Source organism: Talpa europaea (genome assembly GCF_964194135.1).
Source record: "Talpa europaea genome assembly, chromosome: 6".
Lineage (NCBI taxonomy): Eukaryota > Metazoa > Chordata > Mammalia > Eulipotyphla > Talpidae > Talpa > Talpa europaea.
This window is the reverse complement of record NC_140072.1, coordinates 130,539,614-130,563,087: the sequence shown is the minus strand read 5'-3', so window position 1 is coordinate 130,563,087 and position 23,474 is coordinate 130,539,614. Positions and strand designations below refer to the sequence as shown.

The following is a 23,474-nucleotide window of genomic DNA, read 5'->3' as shown; positions in this document are numbered from 1 at the left end:
GACTGAAATACACTGCTAAAGGGAGCAGCGGGTGAGACATGAGCAGTCTGCTGCACTGTGTGGGTCACCTCCCTGGCTGGGGATCGAACCTGTGTTGCAGTGGCTGCAGATAGCTTCACAGTGCTGCGTCTTAACCCCTTGCACCACCAGAGAGGCCATGATTAGTGTTTCAATTTTCTGTGCAAGCGGCTGGGGTATATTTTAAGGCCTCTCACCTCAAATCACCTACAAAGAAACTGGTATGGTTCACTGTGCCTGTAACGCACAAAGTGATTTTTACTTTGCAGTAACTATGTATCTTGTCTGCCTCACTTGCATATGCGCACCCATAGCTATACACAAACTCCCCATTCCTATTAATTTAAAAATCAAAACAAAAACTAAATAACTTTAAGTGTAAAAATAAAGCCCATTCACACCACAAATTATGTACTAGGTGTGTTCCACATGGCAAGCACTCTACTGCTCGCTGAAACAAAGGTGGACAGGTAGGCACAGTCTTTAGAGTGCCCAATTCCTCTCAGCTCTCTACTTCTAGCAATTTATTAATATCCTTCTGGACTTTATATCTCCGTACATATAAAAAACATGCATATTTATATACTATTGTGCAAAGAAAGCAAAAACCTGTACATGCTGTTTATCACACTCCATACTGCTTACTCTTTTCCTATTCAAGTAATGGGGGAAACAATTACAATGTGGTTGGGTAAGATCAAAATTTAATCCAACAATTAACCAGTGCCTGTTATAGGTCAGGCATTATAAACTTTAGATTATGACAGACATTTACGATGTTATTACAATGGTGCCTTAAGTACCCATACCCTGGAGACTTATAAAGGATGTGAACTGTGAGTGAGTTAGCCAGATTGGTGGGGGCGGGTTCTTTCTAATGTGAAGGTATGTTTGTTCACATGCAGAGAGACTAAAACCACTGGGTTTCTGCATTTCTTTTTCTTTTGACAGAAGCGGAAGTCATATGGCTTTCAAAGGGCCAGGAGGCATCCAAATGGAGTTATCTAGTAAGTGGTTGGAATAAATGATCTCTGAACTCAGAGGCTATATGGAAGTCACAAGCACCACAGGAAAACTGAAGCCATGATTGTGAACAACACAGCTCAAGGGGAGGAAGGAAGTAACAGAGACTAGCATAGGACCCTCAAGAGCAGCTATGAGGTGAGAGTCAGGAAAGGCAGTATCTGCAAGGGACTGAGGGAAAAAAAGGGCATGAAAAGTATAAGGAAACCCAGCTAAGAATGTCTCTGAAACAGGGCTTGTTATTCTCTCAAGATACCCATCACCCAAATTTTTCTTAGTACATTTAACTTGCACTATCCAAAACTCCTAAATGGAGCAGAGTGCATGAAGGCTGCTTTACCTGAGGATCATCATCTTCCATATCACTGAAGTCTGTCTGGGTCTTCAGCAATAGCTGCATTACATCTGATGCATCTTGCATGAACTAGAAGAAATTTGTGGAAATCAACACCAGGATCACTCATGTATTTCAGGTCAGAGAGGTTCAACTTTGTTTACAAAATTTATCCCAATAGGTTACATTTCCCACATGGGTCATAATCCCACAAATATCTTGAAAAAGTTTCATCTACATTGCAAAGAACTGAGTGCTCATCCCAGATAAATATATTTGCAGTGAGGGTCAAGCTAAAGTGTAGTATAAAAATATTTCTAAGGGCATCAAATTTCATCTTATGATTTATATATATTTTTAGCAACAGAAGGACAATCCAAACCCAGTAAGAAAATTTTGCATTTCGTAAAACTGATTTCATCTAACTGTGTATGCAATCTCCATTGCATAAACAGGCAGTATTTCCAAGATAATCTGAAAGACAGATATAGAGTATGGAAATAGACATGTTTTATTGGTTAGTTTCTCAGTGTCCCACAGAAAACAATTTATAAGTTAACACTAGTGCTGGCTTTAGAGGAGACCAAGCAGAGAGGATCTATGGGATTCAGAATTTAAGAGGCTGACAACATAGGAACTTGTTTGGGATTAGTTTTGACAACCATGAGATGTTGACTTGGAAGAAAAACACACTGACTAGTGGTCCCTGCTAATTATTTCTTGAAGGGGCTATACGCATATGGATTGCTTTTTGGATTAACAGCAAAGCAAGCAGAATGTTTCTAAACACATGTTGAAATGAGTAAAAGTAAACTCATTTTGGATGATAGGTTTTGAACCTCAGAAAATTCCCAAGAGACAGAATGTAGATGTGTAAAGGAAGAGGTTTCAAGAGCAAAACTGCATTAAATCCCAATGATTAAAAAAAAGGAAGACAATAATTTATATATTAAAGGACAGGATGATGAAAAAAATGAGCATCTAGACACCATTTGTCAGAGGAGGGTCCCTCCATTACTCTCAGTGCCTCCACAGCCAAATTCCATACAATCCATTCAATACAAGCCACTTACTTTTTCCTTCCCAACAGCCAGACCAATGAGGCTGATGCATTCAATAGTTTTTCCTCTGAGAAGTCTGAGCTCCTTTTGAACTGCATTCTCAACAATATGCTTTAGTGATGGCATAAATAAGTCATAGTATGGGACAAATTTTTCCTCTGCAGTATCTGCAACTGATGCAATAGATGTCACAACTTGTTCCAAAACTAACTTGGTGCCTTTCTGAATCAACTAGAAGGAAGACACACAAAATAGATCCATAATGAGAAATTGGAAGAAGTAATCCCTTCAAAAGCTTCTCTGAATAGCAAGCTGAGACCACCCTCCAAAAGTTAGACTGGAGATGACAGGTTTTGGACAAATTTAAGAATTCCCATTGAACTATTTATATGGGCTCTTTTCTGTCAACATAGTGCTCCTTACTTATTTTTGCCTTATCTCAAAGTAGTTAACTTTCCAGCATGTATCTGACTGCTGTTAAAATTTTTGTTCAATGCCTATTCTTACCAATTTTTCCCTTATTTGTTCCCACTATTTGTGTTTTGGGCTGTCATATTATATAGAGGAGAAAATTAACAACATTCAAGTGTTTTTAGGTTGTACTGCTTACGCCATAACAATAAACCTGTTCAGATGACCAGGCTTTATTTAAAAAATTCCATATAATTAAAGCAAAACGGATATTCTCTTTCCATATTTTCTCTGTTTCTGTCACCAAGGTTAGAATAATGGTGGTCAACATTTTTTACTTCTCATCTTTTAAAACTCAAACTGGCAGTAAAGTATTGCTTTAAAGAAGTGTCCTCTACAATCGTCTTCCTCCCATAATTTCTCCTAGTACCACCCAGGCTCCCAGAATAACTGTATGATGGGTCTTGCCCTAAATCTCCTTTTTTTGCTTATGCCTCACAAAGCTACCATGTGAGTTTCCTACAATCATATCACCATGATTTCTTGCAGCAGTTAAGAACATAAAATAGTTCTTCTAATTTTACATGTATCAGTTCAAAAATAATTTTGCCTTGTTTTCAAGACAATTCATGTTGGTTTTACCTAACCTTAAGGCTGAATTTTTTCCAATTCCAGTACTAACCCTTTCTCTGATCAAGTCTGAATTATTCTGCTTAGAATAATCTCAAATGTTCTCCTATTAACTGCTTATTCTTTAAAGCCATGCTGAAAAGCACCTCTTTCTCCAGGTCTTACCCATAAAATTAACCTAAATTAATTTCTAAAGAAGAGGCTTAAAGATCTTGAAACTTACCTCTTGAAGTTTAAGTACCATAATGGAGTGCAGATGTTTCACCAAATTGTCTAGATATGGGATGAGTAAGGACTTAGGGCAATCCTCAGTGAAGTTAATGAGAGCGGCGGCTGCGTGGGCCTGCACTCGCTGATTGCCCTGGTCTTCCATGGTCTGCAACAGTGCTGCAATCACCTGTGAAATTAGATTGTACATATATGCATTCTGCAGCACCACCCTTCTTCATATATAATTGAGTATTTGAGGGGCTTCTGACTTACCTTCTCATGAAATTTCTTTTGGAAGCCAGGTGCAAAATCTGTAGCCATCTGTCCCACAGCATTACAGGCTGCATATCTTACTCGGGGATGCTGAAATAATGTTCCTGTGTATTAGCAAAGGCAATGGCTTCCCAAGGGAAACTATGATACTAACTGTGAATCAAATGTCTGTGAGTACTTACAGGATCCTGAAGAAAAAGCAAAACAAAATTTACTATCTCATTTAGAATTCCTTCCATTTGCTGGTGACATCCTTCACCAATGGCAGATAAGGCCATTAACCCCGCATGCCGGTATTTCCAGTCAGCTATGAAAGAGTTACACATTAAGAGAATAGCAATTAGACACTACAAACAAGTCATTCCAGTATTTAGAAGTACAGCCTTTTTGGGGAAAATATGGAAATATTTTAATATAGCTCTTAGGAATATGGACAGAAAAAGTGCCTGACTGGACAGTTTCTATTATGAGGGAGGTTACTGCACATAACTATTTCTCTTCTAAAAGTTAAAAGGCAACATGGAAGCAAAGAGCTAATCAGTATTTAAATCAATTACTTAAAGTAAGAAATGCTCCCCCGGAGGCTTACTGCAAACAACAGAATTTTGGGTCATACACTGATGGATGTAGGGCAAGCATCATTTCCCTCCAGACAGGGAGCCCAAGGTGCTAAAAAGACTTGCTCAAAGTCACATTTAGCAACAACAAATCTTTACTGAGTTCAATATCATATAGAAAGACCTTTGCCAAGTTCAATTCATTATAAATCACTACTTCATACACAAAAAAATCTATTTGAAAAACTGTCCATCAGTGGAGAAACATCGGTAACTGGTTGACTTGTACAAACTTAGACTCAGTGGTGCCAAAGATGAATAGAATGTTATTTAACAAAAAAATTTGGGGTGGGATCCTCTTTTTTTTTTTTTTTTTTTGGTGGGACCCTCACTGGTGGCCGGGGATAGAACTGGCGCTGCAGAGGTTGCGGGCAGCCTCGCAACCCAGCACTCAACCGCTGCACCACCAGGGGAGGCCCTAGAACGTTATCATTTTAAGTAAAAGTTAGGTTAAACAGACTATAGATAGGCAGACTAGTTTTCAGGCATATTCTAAGTGCTTGTCAGTAATTAAGTTTTAGAAAGTCATACTGCATTATTCTAGCATTTGTAGGATAACTTACGGTTTTGAAGCATTTGCATAATATGTTCCTTTATCATGGGTAGAACCAGCTTTCCACCAAGTCCACAAGCCATTCGGTCTAAAGCACTCTCACCAGCAACTGCATTGCTACAGGCAAGCAAAAAATTATGTATTCAACATATCCAAGAGTAGTATACCGCAGACATAATTCTAAACAATGTTTAAATTCAGATTACAGAACAGCACTGAAAAGAATAATATAAGCAGTCTTTTGAATGTGTGTAATGTGAGCTAAAAGTTCTAGATTTAAAGGAGGGGAGTGCAAATACTTTTTTTTTTTAATCATGATTTACCACGGTTTAAAATGTCCTATGTCTGAATCTTATTTTTTAATAAGATTAATCTTATTTTTTAATTTAATCCTTAATCTTGCCCCCACAGCCTAACCTCAAGACTGAGGCATGAGCAGAGTTGCTAGAAGAGCACTATGTTATCTCATTTCCTGGAGATGTACCCTTTAAATTGATCAATGAACAGAACATGGAACTCTTAAAGGTATAAAGAGAGTAACTGGTTTTCTCTTGCTGTCATTTTATTTACCTTTAAAGAGGTGCACTCCTAAAAAGCATGCACAGGCAAAACTCATTTTTAGTGTTTTCACTGTAAACTGAAGAAATTTGGGCATAAAAACTTTTGTACTATCTTAGAACTGCAAGATTCATCATTTGTCATATGTACAATCTCTAACAGTTCTATGAAGATTACTGAAGTGATCTTTACAAAGGTTTTTAGATGCAAACTCATCTTAAAAATATATTTATGGTTAATCACTCATAGATAATAAGAAAATCTCATTCATCTAGAATCAGAAAAAAGTTTCATAAACTACATAAATTTATGTGGCTTTACAGGGCAAATTAAAGGCAATGAAGTAGCAATTACAGTAATTGAACCAGGCAAAAGAAACCTGGTATGACTTCTTCAGCCCTGACAGGTGATTTCCAGTGAAGGATCACTTTCATATACCTTAAAACAGAACTTAAGCCAGAAACCAGTCATTTTTAATAGGATTAATTCCTGGTTATTTAACATCTGTTACAGTAGCTGACTGCAGCCTTATCAGGGGAGTAATTCCTGCTCTTTTTTGATTGACTCTGTTACAGGAATCTGAATTCAAGAGACCTCCCTAAATTGAGACAAGTAAGACAATTAGGTCCAGTGCTCTGTAACCTAGAGTGCAAAAATCTTGTCACTTGTCATCTCTCTAGTCCAAATTATATTATATTGGGAAAATATGGTATTTCATAGGGAACTGTGCAGGAACAACTATTATAAATGAGATCTATACATACAAAGCCATTAATCACACTAAAACTTTTTTTTTTTTTTTTTTTTTGGTGGGGCCCTTGCTGGCGGCTGGGGAACGAACAGGCGCTGCAGAGGCTGCAGGCAGCCTTGCAGCCCAGCGCTCAACCGCTGCGCCATCAGGGGAGGCCCAATCACACTAAAACTTTACACATATTGTAAAATATACTTTTATGCCATTAAAAACGCTTACAAAACTTGCTACAGAAGAAAACCTAAATGTCCCACATTCCACACTTCAACACTGAATTCAGATTACAGAATCCAGCGGTGAAGAGTTGGTCTGTCATCTTACACTCACTGCCACCTGACCTTGCTCTATTCCCTCAGGAACCTTCAAGTGGAACTCGGAGCATGGGATTACCTGTCAAAGTCATCATCTTCCAGTTCATCTGCATTTGCCCAGTCCTCATCCTCTTCAAGATCAACCATCATTGCTAACATCTGAGGAACTAAAGTAAATAATTAATTCATACCCGAAGACTAATTTTTCACTTTCTCAGTATCACCATTTGCAAACAAGAATTTAAGATTTATAATAGGAATTCCTGTCTCTGTAAGACAAAAAATTATCTGCTTGGGTCACCAACATCTAGCTTGTTCAATTTTCACCCATTCACATTTGCTTGGATCTTGTTCTTTCTAAGGAATAACATGAAGGATAAAAGTCAATCTTCCCAAATCCTACCCCTTACCAGGGATGAACACCATAATCAATGTTTGTCAACCCAAACTATTTTTATACTTAAACTACAGATTTTTAATACCTACATACAAAATATAATACTAATGAGTTTTTATATGATGGTATCAAATTGTACGTATCCTCTGACAACACTGTCTTGACATACATTCAGCTAAATACACTATGCACTATTGTGCTGATGGACATTTTGGTCGTTTCTCAATTTTTTCTTACCACAAAATTTGCTTGGACGGATTCGTCTACTTATCTTCTAGACTAATGTAGGGCATGAAATTGTTATACTACCTTCAATATTACTAAAATCCACAAAATGGCTCTCCATAGTGGCAGTATGAACTTGGATTCTCAGAGGAAGTTAAAAAGGAGGCCCATTTTATTTCACAAGTTGTGAAGTGCCCTGGAGTTATGGGTGATAGCCCTGCCCTCTGTGCTCTGTACCTTCACCCACACTTGATATTGTCAAACTTTCTGACCATCTGTATTTCTGGAATGGCATCTACTTTTATCAGATTGGGCAGTGTTCATTAGTTTTTTATCATTTCTTTAGTGAATTTCCTAGACACTGACACTTTAGTTAATTATGTGCACCACAACTTTTCTTTCCCAGTCTACTGCTTATCTTTTAACTTCTAATTAAAAGGGACAGACATGAATGGTGTACTCGATTAAAAAATTGGTCTTTTTTTGCATTTGACAATTTAGCAATGTTTGCACCTACAGGTTATGATTCAGTCTTAAAAAAATCCTCTTATAAAATGTATTTGTTACTTAGGAGCTTAATCAAAGCAATATTCACTTTTATAGGGTACTTGAGGTTGAGATCTATTTTTTTGCCACAGAAATAATCAGTTTCTACAACAACCTTTGAAGAATTATCTAATTTCTGTTTCCAGGTGAATCTACTTCTAGACCTTTTTGCTCTATTAGACCCTTTTGTCTGTACCTACATCACCAACAAATTCAATCTTCACAGCTGATAGGTGAGATCTCTACTTTGTCAAAATACTTTTGGATACTCCAAGCCCTATACTCATCCTCATTAATTTTGGGATCCATCTATCATAATTGAGAAAAGCTAGTATTTAATTCTTCTATTAGTTTTTCCATCTATTATTCAATTTTCTCCATAAAGTTCTTTTGATTTATTTCTAAGAATTCTAAGTCATGACTGGCATTAAGAGGGTTCAGCAGCAAAGCCACCACTTTGGAGCCGTGCACATGTGTATAGAAATGTAGTTTCCCAGGCTCATGGATCCATCTGATTTTGAAAAGATAGCATTATGAGCATATCTGTGAATTTACATAATTATCACCAAACCTACCTTACAAATTTTCCACATTAATACAAATTATTTAAAGACCTCTGACTTACTAGTCTGTGCAACAATATTGGTATGTTTTCTTAACATAGCAGCTGCTGTCTCCGAGAGGGTCACGATTACTTCAAGGGCAAGCTGGCGTTGCATGTTATTGAGGCTAGTGTCTCCACACAACTATAAAGAAGGCATAATTGCATACATTTAATAATTTAGATTGAGAACAAACAGAACAGTTACTAAAGAATTCAGCTTACCTTTAGACTTAGCTGTAAAGTAGCTTCCAAGTGAGGACGCAAATACTTTGGAACAGTGTCTGCAATCTCAACAAGGGATTTTAGGACCGAATCATCATTCTGGTAGCAAGAGTCATTAACAGCCTAGAAAAGATAAAACAGAAGAAAAAGGTCTGAATTCAAGAGTCACACCAAGAGAAAGAGTACTTTTTGCTAAATAGCTTAGCAATCTACATTTTGCAAACATTCTACCTACAGCCACAAGTATATCTTCCTTCTGGCTACTGTTAACTAAAAACATATAAAACAAAGACTGACATCCAAGGTAAAAGCAAAATAATGAAACTACAGTCACCACAACCTCAAGGAACTCCCCCTATACCTGGCAGGCAGCCCTTTCTCTGTCCCTCCAATTTCCATATCCTCATCATCTTTAGACATAACTACTAGATCCTGGGATACATGTGAAATATCTAATATCACCCAATTTATTTCTTTTTGACATCAAGTTGGGGCACTGTGTGTAGCAGTTAAGTGAGCATTTTCTATCTACCATTGCCTATTTCAGAATGACAGCTCACTAAGTTTTGGCAAATATTTTCAATTACTCTAAATTCAAAGGAAGAAAAATCTGGAATTTGACTTTTAAACAAGATTTCTAGGTAATAAATAACCTATTGAAACAAAATTATGGAACAGTTAATGTTTTGCCACTGAAATATCTTTTCAGTTTGATGGCACGGAGAGAAAAGTTTCTACTAAATCATGCTAACAACTGTATCATGTAGGAACCTTTTCCTGCTCCTCTGAATCCTCTCTGACCCAGGGGCTCTCAAACAGCGTGCTATTTCTCCCAGCAGGTGTTTCCTGGTCATCACAATGACTGATGGCAGGGGTACTAATGTCCTGTGTATCTGTGACACAAATGTTTATGACAAACTAAAAAGAACCTATAATGTATGTAAAATGTTCATATATGTCAGACACACTTACAAAAATTAAAAAACTTGTTTAGACTCTAATTCACAAATTATTTTTTGCTGGTTTCAATCCAATTTTTAAATACTATGTAATAAAGAATACATATTTTGTTTTGTACAGAACTTTACCACTTTTGGAAATCAAATCATCAACAGTAACAGCAAGCATAGTATTTGATTTGTTAATAACACCTCAGATCATTTTTAGCTATTACATTTGTATAGATTACCCACTCTTGTCTCTCACTGTAGTGTTGCCTTAGCATTTACATATGGAAAAGCATGCCATTTATTACATGTTACCACCCCTTTATTTCTTCTTTGTATGTAGTTAAGGGCGACACGTTACTTTTAAAACTTGTGTATGTACCTGAGTTACATTACCCAGGCATTTCATTTTAGTATAGTATATGAGAAGTTACAGCATATTCATTATAAAAAGAGGTTTGGGATCTTCGAAGTCAGAAAAAAAAAAAAAAGACATCTCTATTATCCATCTTATTTTACTTCCCAACTGAGGAAGAGCTATCTGTAAAATAACTACTTATATACCTGGGATTCAATAATGTGAACTAACCATAAACTATTTATAACATAAACACTTAGAAACTCCATGGTTAAGAGTAAAGACTACAGCTCAGGTTGGGTTTGAACTATATGATTCTACCACTCACCAACACTGTGTGACCTTGGGGAAATTTCTTATCCTCTCCTCTTTAGTTTCTCCTTATGTAAAATGGACATTAAATGACATTAAATTTCATAGGTTATTTGAATTATTATTTTTTTAAGCTTTTTTTTTAAACATTTATTTATACAAGAACCGGGGTATAGGCCAGATATACAGGAGGGTGAGATGATTCACCAGAGACAGAACGGGGAACAGAACAGGCAGACTGACTGAAATACACTGTAGAAGGGTGCAGTGGGCAAGACAGGAGAGGTCTGTTGCGCCATGTGGGTTGCTCCATGGTTGGTGGGGATTGAACCAGGACTGCAGAGGCTGTGGACAACTTCACAGCGCTGTGCTCAACCGCCTGTGCCACCTGGGAGGCCCTGAATTATTTTTTTTTTAAAAAGATTTATTTATTTATGCATACAAGAACTGGGGTACAGGCCAGATGCGCCGGAGGGTGGGGGTGTGGGTGAGAGGATTCACCAGAGACAGAGCAGGGAACAGAACAGGCAGATGACTGAAAAACAATGCTGAGAGCAGTGGGTGAGACAGGAGAGGTCTGCTGCGCCATGTGGGATTCTCATGGGCCGGCCGGAATTGAACCCTCCACGCTGCAGAGGCTGAGGACAGCTTCACAGTGCGGCGCTCAACAGCCTGCGCCACCAGGGGAGGCCCAGGTTATCTGAATTAATGGAACTAACCTATGGGGTTATATATTTAAAAATAAGCATCAATTACATCACTTGCATTACAGACAAAATTTACATCTCTAAAATTTTAAGTGACTGAGTCTATCAAAGGCAATAAATGTGAGCACAGTGGGGATTAGAAATTTACTTATTTCTTCACTTTTATATCCCAAAACCTGTGCATTAGACAACTCTAAGGAATGTAAAGTACAGGAAAACCAATAAGGATATAATTATCACCTATCTGTATTGTTGTCTTACCTGTAAGAATCCAGGTAACAAGTCTGCAAAATGTTTGAACAGAGCAACATTATGCTCATTTGCAAGAATAAATGCAGCTGTAGCTCTAGCAGATAATGTCCTGATCTAAAATGAAGAGTAAACAATGTAAAACATGAGAAATTTTTGATGGATTCAAGTTCAAGTTTTCTTAAGATGAATTTTTTTTATCAAGTTAGATTCTACATTCACTTAGTGTTAACATTAATTAAAATTATTTACCGATGGATGTTCCTGATCTTGCATACACTGAACTAACATCCGTTTGATGACGTCTAAATAGTGCTGCTGTTGGTTCCCAAAAATTCCAGGAAAGTTCCTAAAAAACAAAATCCAAAGAAGTCTTAAAAAATCCCCACATTGTATCTTACTTAAATGTCAACTAAGATGACTAGCTTTCTTTTCTATTAAGGTAACACTTTTTTACATCAGTACTTAATATTCTTATCAAACATGTCGGACTAAAATATATGTACTAATTCTTACAGTTGAACCTGCTCATCTTCCAAGGAATGCTTTCTGGGAAAGTGAATGAATGGAAGCAGTGGAGAGGATGACGATGGGAACAGAGGTGACCTGGGTGCACACTACTCCATAACCCATCCCAGGCCCGGTGCTGAATCATTATCACCGCCTCCATAGGAAGCTGACCTGGAGTTCGAGAGCAGGACAAGGCAACAACTGCAGTTTCCTCACTGCAGTGACCACAATTTCTAACAGTATGCTCCTAGCTCCTAGATTTGGTGATTCAGGTATTGCAAGCTGTTTTCTAAATTTGGCAAACAATTCAACTAAAAATTCTTTACTTACTTCTCTACTCAGGATTACTGATAAACAAGATACATTTGAAGTTATGAAGTAGAAAAAGGCACACTATATAACAACCCTCTTCTGATGCTTGCTTAAAAGAATGCCTTACGATCCAGAAAAATTATAAATTATATAGTAAGTGCAGAACTGTGCAGGCCAGAGGTACAGGGGGTGAGAGGATTCACCAGAGGCAGAGTGGGGAACAGAACAGGCGGACTGACTGAAATACACTGCTGAGGAGAGCAATAGGCAAGAGAGGAGAGGTCTGCCTTGCCATGTGGGTCACCTCCCTGGCCCGGGATCGAACTCATGCTGTAGTGGCTGCTGACAGCTTCAGAGTGCTTAGACTTAATCCCTTGCGTCACCAAGAAGGTTCCACAAAAATATTCTTTTTTTAAAAAAAGATTTATTTATTTATACATACAAGAACTGGGGTACACGCCAGAGGTGTGTGTGTTGGGGGGAGAGGATTCACCAGGGACAGAGTGGGGAAAAGAACAGGCAGATCTACTGAAATACACTGCTGAGGGGAGCAGTGGGTGAGACGTGAGAGGTCTGCTGTGCTATGCAGGTAGCTCCCTGACCGGGGATAGAACTCGTGCTGCAGTGGCTGCGGATAGCTTAATCCCTTGCGCAACCAGGAAGGCCCCGCAAAAACTATTCTTAAGATAATCATTCAATTCTCAATCTGAAATATTTGCTTGCAAATACGCAGGAATCTACTATATATTTCATAAAGTTTGGTCACAAAAGACCCAGAAAACAAAGAGGAATTCACTAGCATTTTCCTTCTCTTCTTCCAGATACCATTATTAAAATGGCTTTTGAAAGCTACATTTTGATACTGCATCAATCTCCAAATAAAGAAGTCATCCCAGAATTTTTTACAGACTCACAAAGGACAAAGCAAAGAGATAAAATGGCAAAGGATACTTGTGCACAAAAAGATCACAATATAAAATAAAAAGCTATGTGTTTTTTCAATTTTACTTTCAACACAAATATAAAGTTTATCTAAAGGCACTGTGCTAAATATTTAAATTAGACTAAAACAATGAATTAAAGCTTTGGGCATTCATAACATTAAATTAAAAAAAAAAATATATCAATGCATATACCAGAAAATGTGAAGGGCAGCTTCCCGAAGCCCCATATTTTGAGAGCTGACTGAATCAAAAAGAAACTTCAAACCTTCAGGCCACTGGTTGTTGCCATCCTCATCTAAAAGTAAAGAAATCCAGGTGTAAAATGGTCAAGTTAAAACTTCAGACATCAAGGGTGAATCCTTTCATTTCATTAAGTTGTATTCAAAATACGCAGTAGTAGAAAACGTTAACTTGCTCCATATTTTAAAAAAAATTCCCCTAAAATAAGAGCTTTAACATAAAAAATGGCATCACTATCACCTTATGAAAAGCAATCCTGTGTGCTGGGCTACGGAAGAGTAGGTGATAGCTGTAGCTAGATTTGGAGAAAAAGCGCACCCTACAATATGACAGGTTGAATCTTTGACTGTTAGGTACAACTGCTAGTAAAGAATTTAAAATGCAGGCAAAGCTAGTATTTGGTGACTAGATCTTGAAACCAAAAAGTAATTAATTATCACTTTCAAACTGGTAAAATACAAGAACCCTGAGTCCACAGCAGTACGGATGCAGTTCTAAATAGTACAGGATGTTATCAATGTACTAACTTTTTTAAATAAGACTTTACAATACATTTTTTAATATTCTGCAGTAAGAAAAAGCAACCACAAAAATCCACTGTACCAGTTGAGAGACTCACTGGTTATACTGTTATAAAGAATAAAAACGTTGTAGGAATTACAGATGAGTTACCGTACTTAAAAAAACTTTCCCCAATATTTGCTGAAATTTTCTGAAAGACCGGTGTGCTTACATAGGTATTAACAAATGGAGGAAGCACTCTGAAAAATCTTGGCTATGTTTTCATTACTAAGTGATTTTGAATTAGAAACAATGTCACCTACATAATTTTCTCCTTTCAGATTTGAAAACTTAAAAAGAGCTTCGGCATGTCGGTAGCTGAGACTAAAATGTCAGTGTCATGATTTATTAAGCACAACAGGCACTGTTCTCCTGTTCAGCCCTCAAGTGGGCGAGGTATTCTCTTCAACCATTCAAACTGTCCAATAATTTAAAATCACAAATAAGAATGTCAAAAAAACAAACAAAAAAGCTTGTCAATTACATTATTAATAATTTTGATGTGACCAAAAAGAATTTAAAAGCTGGTAAGGGGCACTTTTAATTCAAACTTTAAAAATAAATGTTTTTGGGTATTTTATGATATATATAACAGCATATGTGCACCTTTATAAACATACTAATTAACAGCAAAAGCACCTCATTTCTAATTCCATTGACAAGTCTACAAAATACATGTATTAGACTTCTTTGAAAATTTAACAGATTAAGGGGGAAATAAAATTGACAATTTTCAGGCAAACTACAAAATTATTTCTCTGAATGAATGTTTTGAACATCAACAGGTAAATGTTGTAAGTGCATTTTACAAATATTGCCAATTTTTGACTCAACTGCACAATCCATAACTACTCTCTAATGGTACTCAAATACTCATTAATCTTCCTCCAGAAAGATTTTCAAAGAGGGATATACTCTTTCTTCTATTATACAGTAATAAATTTGCATACATACCTATTAAATTCCTGGCTAGCTCTGCAGCAATATCACAAATTTTTTTCCTCATGCTAGACTGTGTTTCCATTTGGATAATCATTAGTAGTTCACTTTTGATGGCAGTTTGAACATCAGAAGGAAGAGTTGGATAAACTTCATCAAATGCAGACGATAAAAGACGTCTTAGGAGAACAGCAGCCATTTGTCTAGCCTATAAATAAACATTGTTAATAATTTGTTACCTTATTAGAGAAAAAAATTTCAAAAAACCAGATTCACTCTTCCTTGAAGTATTTTACTACTCTATCTATACAATTAATTTCAAAAGCAGTTAATTTTTTAAAATAGGTAAATACATAAACACTTTTTATTCATGTTAGTCTAAAAAGTTATTTTTGTTTATAGCTGAACAAAAGACATATACATTAGCTCTCAAACAGGAACACATATCTTAGCAATGATAAAACTGTACTTAACTCCTGTTTTTAATGCATTCTTTGGAGAAAAACAAATGCTAGTTCATTGGCATCTTAGATAAAATTCTATCAAATCCATTTATCTTTATGATTCATTCACGCAAAACACCACCAGTTCCTAATACTTCTCCCTGTGTATATTCTTATCACATTTTCAAATTTGTATAACATTTAAGTTAGGCTATGTCTGTATATTTCTTCAAATTATCAAGAGAAGTCACGACAAATGGCATTCTAAAAATCTTAACAAATTAAATCAATTCATTTAAAATATTAAATTTTCACAATCTTTTATTGGGTTGTGGTTACTCATTGTGACTATAAGTAAGATGGTGAACAACATAAACAGTTCAGCTACTACAAATAAAATGTCAATTTTGTCCTCTGTTTGGTTTTCACTGAGAAATCTAAATTACTTTCGGTAGAATGTGAAGTTTAAAAAATGTATGTACAGAAAGAATTCAAAGTGTTTAAATTTGAACAATTCTCCCACACTGATAACTATGAAGTCTAAGATTTTAAGGCTATTTCACAAATCATCTACTTCTTATATCAAATCTAGATTTAAATAGGGTTTAGTAAGTTTAAAAAAATAAAATTTAATATTCATTTTATTCTTGGCATTAAAATTTGTTTCACAGCTAACTTACATCTTCAAGAATTAGAAGTCAATTAATTTTAGAGATTTAAGTTACCTTACATAGATTTGTTCTTTGTAGCTGACATTCATTTTGACTTAAAGAATGAGTATGTTACAAAGGCAAAGATGCACCTTTTATTATCTATTAAACACTGGAGCACTTTATACTGCTTTTCAGGTGTTAACAGAACATCAAATTACCAATTTAAACTGACTGACTAGAAGTAAGGCAAAATACTACATAGAAGTTTAGTGTGACTTCATTTCCATCCTGTGTTAATAAAAGCATCTTACATATAGTTTGTTTGTTAGCAAAAAGTCTCACTTTTACAAATTCTAAATACAATGTTTCTTAGGTGGGTTAAGTTTTCTTAAGTATTTTGACACCTTTTCCCAAAAAAGAGAGTAATGAATTCACATTCAACAAATATGGGAATATTATTTCTGGAAAGAAAAATAAATTAGCTGTTAAATGTATAGAAAAGAACAAACTATAAACTTGAATTTGGTTCAGTAACTAGTAACCTGCTAAAAATCATGAGAATAATGTCTTTTGTCCCTAAACATCTTTAGCACACATTCTTCATTACCTAGAGACAGTTATAAGCATAAAGATTTTAAAGATAGCCGAAAAAATATTGTTTTCAGAAACATTTAGCAACAACGAAAACACTGAATGAAATAAATTTTCTCTTTTAGAAATAAGGGGAAATTTCTTATGGGTGGGGAAATAAAGTTTAGAATTTTTAGGTAATTATTTGAAAGCCATTAACTTTTAATACCTTGGGTACATCATCTTACTTGGGGAAAAAAAAACCCCAAATTATTATTTTTTTATTTTACAAGTTTTTCTCTTTTTCAATTTTTTTTTTTTAAATTATTTTTGCTAGAACTGGGGCATAGGCCAGAGGTGCAGGGGGTGAGAGGATTCACCAGAGACAGAGTAGGGAGCAGAACAGGCGGATTTACTGAAATACACTGCTGCGGGGAGTAGTTGGCGAGACAGGAGTGGTCGCTACGCCATGTATGTAGGTTAGTTCCCTGGCTGGGGATTAAGCTCAGGCTGTAGAGGTGATAACACTGAGACTTAATACCCCTATACTACCACGGAGGCCCAAGAAATTCTCATTTTTAATACAGAGTACTTACTTAAAAAATATTGCGTCTCCAGAGTCCCTTTTAAGAAGTTCAAAGGTCTGGTCATGTGTACGCAGTAAACACCACTTCTCATCATCCACTCTGACCACCACTTAACACCCAGTCGGTTTCATAAGAATGACATTCTCAGATACGTACCTCCTCAGCAGCGGTTGTATTTCTGATTGCTTGTAAGAGAAATGTGATCTTTGACTGGCCTGGGATATTTTCATAGGTTTCCTACATGAAAAAGAAAAATGTTAACGGTTAGAATACGTCAGAAATACACTAATGCTATTGCATAATGCGGAAAAGGCTTTCGTGTGAAGTCATATTAGGTCTGGTGTTAAAATTTTCTCCTGTGACATAAAATATATACTCCATATAGATTAGGTAAGGATATTCAAGGAGTCACTTATTAAGTTCTTTCCTGTCTTGGTTTCTTAAACAGATTTTCCTAATGTATGTGTATATCTCCCCAACTTCTGCTCCTGTGAATAACAAAACATCAGGCCTCAAAACTGTTATGTGAATTGAACGACCATGCTGCAAACTAAGGGCTCACATGGCTTACCTCATAGAAAACTGCTTATCCTAACATTTTTTAGACCAGCTAATGTAGAATTGGTTCAAATCACTGCTACTTACAGCCACCTGAGACAGACCTCAAAGGAAGCAACAAGCCACAGAGCGAAGACTATTCAAAAATTTTAAGCTACATTTTCTTTCAAGTAAGGATTATCCTGAAACCATACAATATTATATATGTAAACAAACAGCCAAGAGAAATTTGGCCAGGAGATTTTAATATCCTTTATTATTATTTTACATTTAGAAACTTAGGATTTTTGGTGACTTAGGACACATTTCAGAGCAAATAGGCTAACAATAAAAAGCTGACAGCAATCAAGACATTGTTAGAGTGGGTCAAAAAATAAGACCTAAGTACATGCTGTCTACAAAATAAGCTGAAGAGCAGCATAATTCATATGACATTAAAGTCCAACAATGGCAGTGTTTTGCTATAGAAAAGAAATCATTACCGTAAGTACATATGGAATTGTTTTCCCCATGAAGCTTCTTAGATAGTTCACACTCATATACCCTCTGAGGGTCTAACGTAGATAACATGTTTAAGTTTAAAGAGCCTGTCTGCTCTACCATGCCAACAGTCTACCTGGGGGTCTCTGGTCACAAGTGACAAGGACAAGAGAGAGGGAAACTGGGTTTCTTTGAATCCACACCTACTTTACACCTGTTACTAAATGCTCCATAGCTCCCTCAATATTGACCAATAAAGAAAGGCTCAGGAGTTAAAAGACTTGCTCAAGATCACAGATAAGAAGTAGTAGGAAAAACTCTGGTCTACTGGGGCCAATTCAAAATCTCTGGGCACTGAATGTTCTCTATGGGTTACCCCCTGGGGGCTGACTCCACTCAACAGCTGATGGATGCAGTGCCACACAGTTTTTAAGCTTCTCAAAAGTATCTCAATCTGGAGAACAAATTCGGGAGAAAGCAGAATTCAAAATCTACTGATAACCTCAAGTTCCTCCCAAGTACATACACACACTGGATCACAACAATGTTGAAAACTGTGACAAGAAGCATTCACAGCTGAGGAGAGAAGATGGTCTGAATTTATTTATCCAGAAATGAGATAATTTATGTAAAGCTATTCATAAGATGATTGCAAAAATGGATATGTACCTTGAGATTTTTCACTTAATCTTTATCAAAGCAACCCAAAAGCTGGTACATCTTTTCCATTTAAGCAGTCTCACAGTACAATAAATGTGTTTTTAATCCTTGTGCCTTTGCTTATCTGTAGATGCTATGAATGTTTAACACTTAAATTTCCAGGGGAATAAAAAAAGTTTTGGAAAATAAAATTCTCTACCAGAATATCACTCCCAGAGGCCTGTTATAAATTTGAGGCTCTCCACCTTGCTCAGCTGGGATTATCATTGTGACAGCTATACAATGCTACTTCTGCTAAAGACTGCTAAACATTATGTCAAATATTAAACTCTACTCCACGACCAATCCAAAGTCAATGGCAGGATGAATCCAAAGTCAAGTCAGATGTCTGAGTGACCTGAGAGAGGGTTCTCCCCACCAGATATGTTTCACTGTGGCAATCCAGATATAGCATTACATCTGCACCACACCATTGGCCAGGGCAATAGTTTAGAAAAAAGAATGTACACTTAAAATCAAAAGTGCAACTTTTTCTGAAACCTGAACAGACTGAGTTTCACAAAGACTGGGATAGTATCTCTTCCTCTTTGTATTCCAAGCATGGAACACATCAGAGTATAGCAAACATAAAGAATAATTCTAATATACCTAATACTAACCTAACTGGGTTCAATGAATTTGACTAATGTAGCAAGTGGCAAATAAAAAGCCAATTCCATTTGATTCCACCACACGCAAGCACAAAATGTAAAGATTTCACCTCAGCCCCTTTTCCTACCCACAAAGGAGAAATGCTAATATGTACTAATCGCCCTCATTCCACAAATAATTATGGGTGCCCACTTTTACATGAAAAGGTAAAAGAAGAGACAAACCACCTTACCTATTTAAGATCCTCAACATAGTTCTCAAAAATCAGGTATATTTTCCAATACATTATCCTCCAAATCTCACTAGTGAAGTTCTATATTATAATCAATGAAGAACAAAGTCAATGGGAAATAATACACGAAACCCATGCGGATGATTAAGAAAATACTTTAGCTATGTTATATAAAAATGTCTAGTCATGAATACCATTGAATTTTTGATTACTCATCAATTATTCAATTGTTTATTCAATGTTAATTATTGTATGTTGAAGGCATTTAAATAATTTCCTCAAATACCAGAAACACTCTTGTAGAGCTAAAGAGAAATATCCTTGAAGATAAAATATATATACACACACATAAATCCTACCAAATGACATATAGAGTGGAAAAGTTCTGTAACTTAAAAAAAAAAAAACTTTTAAAGTCCTTTTTTGATTTCAACTATAAAGCAATAAATGTTTTACTGTATTTGATTTCAATTTTGAATACAGGTAACCTCAGTTAACAGTTTAGCATTTTTGTGTCAAAATTTTTATTTCGACTGAGTAAATTACAAAGATAGTTACTGAGCCTTTGCAAATTCTTCAGTTCAATTTCCCTCCCTATATTTGTTGTATAATTTAGTTTGATTACCTGGTAAAGGTTTATAAGCCAAAAAAAGGGGGCGGGACTACATTAGAATATTAATTGCAGCCATTTCTTTTTTCAAAATTTTGCCTTTCTAAGAAGCTCTACTTACAGACCAATGTCGTGCTTTATTACATGGTGGCAGGGTTTGTTGTATAATTTAGTTTGATTACCTGGTAAAGGTTTATAAGCCAAAAAAGGGGGCGGGACTACATTAGAATATTAATTGCAGCCATTTCTTTTTTCAAAATTTTGCCTTTCTAAGAAGCTCTACTTACAGACCAATGTCGTGCTTTTATTACATGGTGGCAGGGAGCTTCCCCTGACACCTTTTTGGGATCATTTAAGAAAATTCCATATTACATTAATTATTTTACATATTAGAATATTCTCAGGATATTCTAACAAAGTAAAAATATCTGAATGTTCTCACTAGGAATAAAGAAGCCAAGTAAGTAACAGTATTTTTTCCAATTGTTATCGATGAGAATATGTGCTGAATGCTGCTAAATATCCCCAAAGTGATGGAAGTGATAAAAGATTTACAACCGGCACCAATGGAATTCAAGGTAAACCAGACACGGGTGTTTAGTTCAACAGAAGAGATTCCTACCAGGCTTGACAACAGAGACTTAAGCAACTGGAGGAAAGAGGGAGAATTAAAGTAGCTTACTAATTACAATGCTGCTGTACTTTGTAACACATGGAAATTTCTATTATGGGTTGGGATTAAGAACTTATTTTGGTGAAAAATTATCTCTACAGTTAGCGCAAAGCATCAAAATGTCCTTATAGGCATCATCACATCCCACAGAGGAGTGCAAATGCACATGACTTCTAATGACAAGTGCTACCTTAAGTCTTCTACATACAAACCTGGTTAAGTCTGGAAGACACATCTGAACTCCTATGTACTATACAATTTTTAAGAAGCAGGACACTGGAAATCACAATGTTCATTCATCAGGGACTGGTTGATTAAATAACACATTCACACTATGGAATAGCACACTGCTGCTTGAAAAAACTCCTATGTGGCTACATGAAAATACAGTGAGTGAAAAACCCAAGTTGCACAGTAGGTGAATGCATACATATACATGTACTTGCAAGGGTATTTCAGGGAGAACTCACAGGACACTTAAAAAGTGGGTTACCTTTGGATAATGGGGTAAAAAAAAAACCTACTTGCACTGTTTGAATTTTTACCCCAAATACGTATTACATGTCTAATAAATAAATCAAAACTCATCAGAATAAACTTAATAGGTGTTTAAAGTGCTTTTTCGCACAGCACTAAACTTCAGTGTTTTAGATGCACTTATAGAACCACTAAGGGTGTCCAGCATCTACTGAAGCTACTGAAAATACGAGGTAAGGACACTGTGATTTTTGAAGTCAATTATAAGCCCCACAAGACCAGGAGTCCAGCAAAGAGCCTGTCCCCCAATTTCACAGTTATATGTAAAATAAGTTTTTGGCTCCATAAAAATATCTAACAGCATCCTTCTTGGAATCTTGTAAAAATCTTCAATCACCGGGAGGCAAAGCACTCCAGGCAGAATCAAGCCCGGAGTCAGCTGCTGATAACACCCTCAGAAGACCTGGAAAGTTCCCGCCCTTCTCTCCAAGTGCCTCCCGGACCGCGGGCGGGGAGCCGGCCCTGACAGCACCTCCCCGCCCCGGCGACGGGGTGCGCCCGCCGAGGCCGGCAGGCGCCCCGCAGACACACTCACACACTGACCCTCGCCGGGCAGCTCCCCATCTGCAGGCCAGAAGCCCGAGGTGCTTGGGAGAAAAAAACAGATTCAGGTGAAATTGAATGAAACTGAAGACTTGCAACCTGCGGCCCCGACCCAGGGACACGACGGAAGTCCCAGGACACCCCATTTTTATGGAGCCCACAAACCTCCAGAGACCCAGTAAAACGTGTCTGAGGGCAGCGGCGCCGGGAAGGGGGGGCTGCTCGGAAAGCGGCCTCGGGCAACTTCGCCCGCCGGGGGAGCGGGGAGCGCGGCGGCCGGCGCGGGCCCGCGCGGGGGGCCGGCCGGCTCCGGGGCGCGCGGGGGCAGGGCGGGCCGCGCTCGGGCTCGCGCGCCGGAGGGGCGGGGGCCGGGCGGGCCGGGGCGCGGGCCGGGGCCGGGGCCGGCGGGTGGGGGCGGCCGCGGGCGCGGAGGAGACGCCCCCCGGGCCGCGGGCCGCGGCGAGGGGCGCCCGGCCCCGCCCCGCCCGCGCCCGCCGGCGGCGCCTGTCAGCGGCGGCCGCACGTGTGCGGGGCCGGCCGGGGGCAACCGGCGGCCGCGGCGGCTGCACGGCCGGAAGGCCCGGGCGGCGCGGACCGCGGGCGCCTCACACGTGGGCTGCGCGGCCGCCACCCGGGCGGCCCGGCCTGCGCGGCCGCGGGGACAGGCGGGCCGGGCCGGGCCGGGCCGGGCCGGGCGCGGGGCCGCTCGCTTACCTCTGCCTGTTTCCGGACCACATTGTCGGGGCTGAGCAGGTTTCCCAGCAGCAGGTAGAACTGTTGCTGCTCCGCCGCGGCCGCCGCCATTGCGCTAGGCGTGAGAGAGAAGGAGGGAGGGAGACGAGCCGTGAGGCGCGCGGCGGCCGGCGGGAGGGGCGGGGGCGGGCCCAGCGCGGGGACCGGCACCAGCGGCGGCGCGGGCGGGGGCCGGGCGGGAAAGGGCGGGGCAAAGGCGAAAGGGGAGGGCGGGGCGGGGCCTCGCGACCCCTCACCCCGCCGCGGCCGCGGGCGCCGGCGCCTCATTGGCCGGAGGGGCGGGGGGCGGGGCCGAGGCCGCCTCCTCGGGGGCCGCGCCGATTGGCCACGCACCCCGCCGTGCCGTCACTGGCGGCGCGCGGCCGGCCGGCCGGCCGCCCGGCGGGGCGGGCCGAGGACCTCGCGGCCTGGCTGGGGCCCGGGCTGCGACGCGGGGTGGCGGGAGGGGCCGGCTGGCGGGCCCGGCCGCGGCGAGGGGCGTGAGGCCCGGCTGGGGGGGAGGGGCCAGCTCCAGAGCGCGGGAGATTTCGGCGCCGCGGGCGGGCCGGCCTCCTCCCCCTCAGCCGCCCGCCGGCCCCACCCCGCGGCCCGTGGGGCGCCCCCCACCCCCGCTCCGGCCGCCGTGACCCCCAAGGATGGAGCCGCTCGGAGACCCAGTTCCCGCTTCGACCCCATCCCTGGGTCCCCCGTCCCCTGGCTCA

The 23,474-nt window shown here is 39.2% G+C and overlaps 1 protein-coding gene across 3 annotated transcripts in view; it reads right to left on the bottom strand.

Moving 5' to 3' along the window:
* IPO5 (importin 5) overlaps positions 1-22,824 on the bottom strand; it is a gene marked incomplete at its 5' end in the record, with an annotated part of 34,190 nt that extends 11,366 nt beyond the window's left edge. The window contains 15 exons of one of the 3 annotated variants that reach the window (XM_084235383.1): positions 1,382-1,465; positions 2,449-2,667; positions 3,701-3,874; positions 3,961-4,050; positions 4,143-4,267; positions 5,141-5,247; positions 6,830-6,917; positions 8,544-8,664; positions 8,745-8,867; positions 11,330-11,434; positions 11,570-11,666; positions 13,276-13,405; positions 14,839-15,031; positions 17,233-17,313; positions 22,735-22,824. In XM_084235383.1, the coding sequence (XP_084091509.1) occupies positions 1,382-1,465; positions 2,449-2,667; positions 3,701-3,874; positions 3,961-4,050; positions 4,143-4,267; positions 5,141-5,247; positions 6,830-6,917; positions 8,544-8,664; positions 8,745-8,867; positions 11,330-11,434; positions 11,570-11,666; positions 13,276-13,405; positions 14,839-15,031; positions 17,233-17,313; positions 22,735-22,824 (1,827 nt within the window). The remainder of the gene's footprint in view (positions 1-1,381; positions 1,466-2,448; positions 2,668-3,700; positions 3,875-3,960; positions 4,051-4,142; positions 4,268-5,140; positions 5,248-6,829; positions 6,918-8,543; positions 8,665-8,744; positions 8,868-11,329; positions 11,435-11,569; positions 11,667-13,275; positions 13,406-14,838; positions 15,032-17,232; positions 17,314-22,734) is intronic. The other 2 variants (XM_084235384.1, XM_084235385.1) reach the window with 2 other exon arrangements.
* Positions 22,825-23,474: the final 650 nt, after the last annotated feature.